At 38.8% G+C, this 6934-nt stretch overlaps 1 protein-coding gene across 2 annotated transcripts in view; it reads right to left on the bottom strand.

Annotated features, from left to right (window-relative positions):
* Nucleotides 1–3791: 3791 nt before the first annotated feature.
* The window catches only part of KCNK2 (potassium two pore domain channel subfamily K member 2), a 103158-nt gene continuing 100015 nt past the window's right edge, over nucleotides 3792–6934 (bottom strand). For both annotated transcript variants that reach the window (XM_056488578.1, XM_056488579.1), the window contains one exon: nucleotides 3792–6157. In XM_056488578.1, the coding sequence (XP_056344553.1) occupies nucleotides 5840–6157 (318 nt within the window). In that variant the 3' untranslated portion in view covers nucleotides 3792–5839. The remainder of the gene's footprint in view (nucleotides 6158–6934) is intronic.

Genomic DNA, 6934 nt, shown 5'->3' with positions numbered 1-6934 from the left:
TATTAGCCAAAGTGAAATTAGTCCAGCATTCAGTGTCCTGCCTCTTCCCAAAAGACAACAGGTTATTCCTACAACAGCCAAACCTGTCTCTTCTTACTCCACCTGTGCTGTACAAGCAGGAGAAAGTGAGCCCCTGTCAAGCCAGCCAAGTGGCACCCAGGAAGGAACAGTACCTCTACAGAGCCTGCAAAGGAGCAAGAGCACAGTGATATAACACAGGCTGCACTCTGATTCTCTCCTGACAGTCCCTGAGGACACAGAAATGAAAAGGTCTTTGTGTCTGTACCACCTCCAGTTTACAAAGTACAATACTACATGACATGTTACTCCCACTTTCACTTCTCACAGCAGAGCCTGATTTTTTAGGCTTCTTTTTGCTACAAAGCACTGTGGTATTCTCTATTAGAAAAGCAATCAGACTTTGTGACTTATCAGTCTGCAGCTCAGAAGGGCCCAGCCTGCAATTCTTGGGCAATTGTTCTGTCCAAATGTGCAACGTGATGCCTTCAAGTCTGTAAATTCCTTCTTTTCTGCAACAGAACAAGCAGGGTGATGTATTGTTCTGGATGCCAACACATTACAGAGAAGGGTGTGCTAAATACAACTGGGATAGATAAAGCTGAACCTCTCTTTATCACACTTCCTGCAGATCTAGTGAGTGCATGAATACTGAATACTATGATTTTGCAGAAAAAGCAAAATCCACACAAAACAGAAGCAGACCTGTCACTGGTATGAAAGTGATGTGTCAGCAGTGCAGTGATGTATTTTCTCACATTCCAATAAGAAAGTTTTCAACATATATGTCCACTTTTCTGGTCACTCAGCATTTAGTCTCAGTATCCATTGAGCCAAACAAGACTAATACATCTTTCACAAGTGAATTGCTTCAGCAAAACTTGTCAGAATACCCTGTTTAATTTGAAGAATCAAATTAATAGTGAAAGAAAAAGAAATTGAGCTAACACCAAACTGCTGTTTAAGGAGTAATTTCAGGCTGTTGATTATCTTCTGAAGAATATTGTTATTTATTGCTAATGACAACTAGTACATTCCCATCAGGATCTCTACTACATGTGTGTTATATGCCTTTCTCTGGAGGATGAAGATCTGGCTGCATATAATTAGTCTTGAGAATTAGCTATTTTTAACAATTGAATTAGCACAGTCAATCCTTCTAAAGAAGTTTCTCACTAAGTACATTTGTTTGCCAATGTCAAACTAGAGAGATTTATATAAACACTCTTATGACATTCCCAGAAAAATCAGTGCACCCAGAGAATTGAGTGAATGCTACTGCTAATAATTAATAATGGTGCAGGCAGAACATAATGCCTCAGTTTTAACCACTATGAATTCTAATACCAGCAGCCCTGTCATAGGGTATTGATCTCAAACCATGGAGATGAGTTGCTTTCCTCATAATTATCCATCTTCAGCAACTAGGGTAGGAAAATAGCTAATATTCAGAAATAACTAAAACAAAATCAATAAGACATTATTTATTACATCACCAGTGCTGATAGACTGTTATAATTCATAAAAAGTTGTGAAGTTTATTGATTTTCTAAGATGCTGACTTAAAATTGAGCTATATTTTCAAATCACTGAGTTTACATGAAACTACAGTCATTATGCCAAAGTGGGTTTTTCAGACAATTTAAGAAGATGCAACAATGTCAATACATATTGAAGGCACAACTATATCTGGGTCCAGAACATAAAGCTGCATATGCTACTATATCATTCTTCTGCATGAAGGGGACTTATTGTTCCACAATAAGTAATGTACTTGTTTACAAGCCTATTCAATATATTCCTCTGAAAGTTCATAAAAGCATGATAAGCAATGGTTTAAAATTGAAATACTCAAGTTTTCCAAGTGCAATAAAACTATACCTATTGATTCTCACAAAGGCTCTTTACAATTGTAACAATAATTTGGCAAAGCAGAGGATGCTTGCTCAAATGAAAAAGCTGATATTTTTTATCTCCATGCAGCTCAACAGCTTGTTATTTCCAATAACAGTAAATCAGCATCTTGTCTACTTCTCTGAAAAAGAAAGCTTTATTCACTATAAAGTTATGTTGCTTGTTTAAATTTGCAAGGCAACAGAAACAATTTTTTTTTAGTGTCAAAATAATTAATTCTGGAATTAAGCAAAAATGTGTATTTCTCCATATATATAAAATCCTTTCCTTTCAAACAGTACTGCAGGGTAGGAAAGAAAAGTTAATTATCATATAACTGTGTGACAGGAATTTATTAGAAGCAATACTGCTGTATTTCAACACTGTAGGTAGTTTCCCTGACAGGAAAATCTCCTTCCCAGGAATTAGTTCTAAATGTGTATCCAGTTTTGATGTGCATGTAGATTTGACCAAGTAGAGCAACCTCCTTTCTTCTTCTGCAGGGTGTGTTCCTCTTTAGAGGTCATTGGTGTAGGAATACTGCTGGAGGAGCAGGAACTCCAAAAGATCATCACAGCCAACAGTAAACAATACAGATTGCTTTTAGCTACCCCTTCAAGAGATTTTAATTTGGTTTTATTAACGAAGAACATTTTCCCAATGGTTTGTTGGTTTTTTTCAGGATAAAAGAAAACAGCCCCTTGCCATTTTCACAACCTTGCTTAAGTACCAAGCATATTAGCAGTCTGAAATGTTTCCATGTATGGGATGATAGAAAAGAAGGTGCAAATGGATCCTAATTCATGCTTGGGTAGCTTCATATTTGGAAGGGAAAATGAGCTGTGCAAAATTTCCAGAGGCAAGAAAAACAGGTTTTTTAATACAAAAATCTGTTGTTATGGGAATAAAGAGAAAAACCTTTGAGTTCAAGTGTTATAAATTAGCTGAGCCATCCTCAGCCTTTTTAGTCTATCACTGTGTGTGGAGAGAGAGGAAAGGATTTTCCAGTAACTTTAATGACACTGGACTTCTTGGGATCATGACAACTGTACCTACCTATACCATTTGGAGTGTGCCATCTTTTCTCCTTCAGTTATTAAAGTTCCAAATAAGTGATTTTATCTATTTATACTTTGTTCCCCACAGGCAAATCTATTTTGATAGGGGGGGATAATTTAGATCTGTTACAAAATGAAATAAGAAATATATATAAGTTAACAGGGCTTTTTTTTTTTTTTTCCCAGAGATCATTTTCAAAAGTCAAAGCAAATAAAAACCGAATGGGCTTGTATCTCAAATATACTTGTATATACTTGCATCTCAAATTTTTCCACAGGATCTCAAAAAAATATGCTCTTTTCAGGAGGTCCTGAGACTCTTTAAAATGAAAGAAACCACAAAGCCAAGCACTTCTGTAGGTTGGTAACTAAAACAAGCTGGTTAGAGGGATACAAAGCTTTAACCTAAGATATCTCAGGGAATCAAGGACAATAAATGTTGAACACTACCCATCCCTTTCTGAAAAATCAATTCCAAAAGGCAATAAAACACACCCACACAAGTCAGAATGAAGCAGTATAAGAACTGCAGTCTTCCTCACTTACCACCAGCCTGCTGGGGGCTCTAATTCCCGTGGTCAACACCTAATTAAAGAGGCCCCTGTAAAATATTCCCTGTAGAAAAGAGCTGCTGGAGAAGGAAAGGCTGCTGTCCTTAGAGCTGCTTGTTCACACACTCTGCAGGAGGACCAGCAGCACAGAGGGGCACAGCCCCTGCACTCCCCAGGACAAGGATGGAGCGCCTGCCAGAAGCTCTGTGCCCTACGATGGAAGAAATGGAATCCTGATAAGTTCTTGAAACAGAATAGCAAGAAACACAACTTAAGGTATGGCAACCAAAGAGCATAGTTTTTAATATCAAGGAAAAAAAAAATAGTAATTTCTGTGCTGGGTAAGTCAAGCCTTTATTGCTAAACCAGCTTAAATTAAAGCAGGTGGCAAACTGCTCTGTAACCAATTAAAGCATAAAAATCAGTTTCACAAATTATTACTTAGCATTCCAGTTGTAGCAAGCAGGAGATTCAGGAAAGCTTCTTTTAATTAAAAACTTTATTTTTCATTACAATTCACAGTTTATACATGGCAAGAAGAACCCTTGCCATGTGGACATTCAAAACACTGTGCTGGGGAGACAAGGGTCTTTGTTATAAGAGCATTGCTCGGTGCTGTGTCATGGAACTTTCTTAGTTTTAAAAGCATACTCTCTGTAAATGTTAATTGACTGATATTTACACTGAATTTACATATTAACTTATATTTATTAGAAAACAAGCTAAGCATCCAAAAAACATGAACATTCATATCTTGCATGTTATCTAATGGTCAGAGATGCTGTAAGATTTGCCACTTGAATCATGCCCAATCAGCAAAGTCCCATTCTTTTTTAATTTACAGAGCCTAAATTTTTCTTTAAGGCCTGTTCTATTCATTTTATGTACAGCCAGGTTACAACAGACTAACATAAGGAAAAAAAATGCAAAATTATCCATTCCATCCTGCATTTCTTCTGAATCTCATGTACACCTATAAGCAAAACAGAAGGTACAAAATTAATGTGTTTTCTTAAAACCAATAAAGAAAACCCACAGTCTGGTTTAGATCTGCTTCTTGTCAGCCTATCCTATCTGAACAATCATGGATATTCAGATTGTGCTATGTATCAGCTCTTCTCCATGCCTGCATTGATATTCAGAGCCATCTCTATCTGAAATGTAGAAAGTCACAGTGATACCAGTTTCAATTGCATTCCCATGTTAGCCACAGCTCTGGCACAGGCAGCCCACGTGACATTCAGCAAAGCACTCCACCAGGATTCACGGGTGAAATATCATGTAGCCTCTGGGGTGACTTGGCTTAAAAAGGAAATTAAGAATCCTTTTCATACCAAATATCTGGCAGAAGGTTTATGCTTATTAAAAATAGCTGCATTCTTCTGCATTGTTTTTTTGGATGTGATTATTAGAACACAGTAATTTAAAGCCTCCCCGTGCTTCTCTTTATTTGCTCTTGTCATCTACCAAACAATTTAGTGATAGATAAGCTGCAATTTTTTTGGTACATCTGATGCAGAGAAAAAACAACTTCTGAACACTGCTTGGAAAACTAAGACCTGAAAAGGGTCTGAAAATCCTACAAGTCAGCATGAACAAGTATCAGCTGGACCTGAGTAAAACAAAATGCTTCTGGGGGACAGGTTTGCAACTTTTGAAACTGCAGTGCCTTTAAATTTGGAGCTAAGAACATCAATTGATGATTGTTGAGTTTTGGTATTCATTCATGCTGGTTGGCGTCTTCACAACAGACACCTTTGGAACACCGCCATTTCAAGAACAAAAGGCTTAAATGAAATACACTCCTCATGCAAAAAAACCCAAACAAATAAAAGTTGTACAGGAACTGTCGAGGTTCTGGTTCTTCAAAAGATAAGGCACTGACCAAAATTTCTTAGGTAAAAGGCTGCATAAGAATTTCTTGCCATTTACAAATATGTTGTAGTCCAGAAATGGTCCATTCCTAGGCTCAGTAAGGTAGACCCTGAAATTTTAAGGACTGATCCCTCAAAGCTACATTGTTACCATGAACAAGTGAGATTCATTCGTGAGGCCATATGGCACATTAGAAGTGAAAAACAGTCTGGGCAGATAAAGGCAGAAAACATTGCTTGTTCCAGCATCTTTCGGAAACAGCAGTGCCACTCGTCCTTGTGTCTCTGAAGAGATGCGATGGTAACTCGGGACTGAAGTTTTTCTGTGGAACTCATGCACACATATAAAATGCTGCTAGCACTGGTCATCGACAGGGTGGAAAAAAAATGGTGTATGGCTAGTCTAAGCCAAGAGCTTCCCAAGGGCTGGGACCCAGAGTCATGGCTACTTGATGTTCTCGATCACGGCTATCTCTTCTGCTGCACAGTGCGGCGTCAAACCATTCATGTAGATGCTGTCAGTCTTTGTCAGAGCTGGCAGGAGGTCCTTCTCGCTGGTCAGGTGGTTCACTGACAGCGTTCTCTTGCAGGGGGTCAGGTCCTGGTTGTGGTTGACAGCCAGTTCTGCAGAGAGTTTCCTCTTGATGGAGGTGGCCCGCTGGAACTTGTCGTAGATCTCCACGCTCAGGCGCCGGCGGGTCTCCTTGAACTCGGCGGTGACGTTGGCTGTCCACTCTGCAGCGTGGGCTCTGAACTCCCCAACCTGCAGCAACACCAGGAAGAGACAGGAAGCATTATGGCACCAAGGACTTCAGACACTGGTTATCTTCTGGAGCCAGCTAGAGCTGCCAAAGAGCTGCCACTGGCACTAATTTCTCATGCCAAAGACTCACTCTTTTATTGACAGCAACCAAAGAAGACATGTCGCATTAGTAAGAGTTAACAACAATTCCAAAAACACAAATAAAAATATTTTCTGCTGATGTTTTTATTGTTATCATAGGCAGTCAGCAATACAGGGAAGCTGCAGAGGCTTGACAGCTGCACAATACCCAGTTGGTCAGGGGATGCTGAAATCCCAGCAATCCAGGCTGTGTTATGTATTGTTACTAGGGTGAGCTGTTATTTATGAGCACTTTCACTGTCTCTGGAAAAATCCTTGGGAGACTTGGCAAAGAATTTTCTAAACTTAGAGAGAAATGCTTTTTTAAAGAAAACCATCAGCTGTTTGCATCCTCCTTCTGTGCTTGCTCAAACATAACATCAACCCAGCAACAGTTAAAAGCCACCTCAGTGGCATGTCTTCTTCCCACCCTAAATCCCAAATCATCCTTATTTTTCCTCAGATATGGCATAAGGTAGACTGAGCAGATCTAGTCTGAGGTAAACTACGGCCTGTCATTTATTTATTATTTATATTTTTGCTCTTGTATTTCAGTCAAACCACCATTACATTAAATAAGTTATGCAGGTAGCTAAAGGAGGCACCTTTTGATGATATTATCTCATAACTCCAAAGGAAATAGGTTGTTTCTCTTTA

The sequence above is a fragment of the Oenanthe melanoleuca genome, chromosome 3 (assembly GCF_029582105.1).
Source record: "Oenanthe melanoleuca isolate GR-GAL-2019-014 chromosome 3, OMel1.0, whole genome shotgun sequence".
In the NCBI taxonomy this organism is placed as follows: domain Eukaryota; kingdom Metazoa; phylum Chordata; class Aves; order Passeriformes; family Muscicapidae; genus Oenanthe; species Oenanthe melanoleuca.
This window is presented reverse-complemented; position numbering and strand designations above follow the sequence as displayed.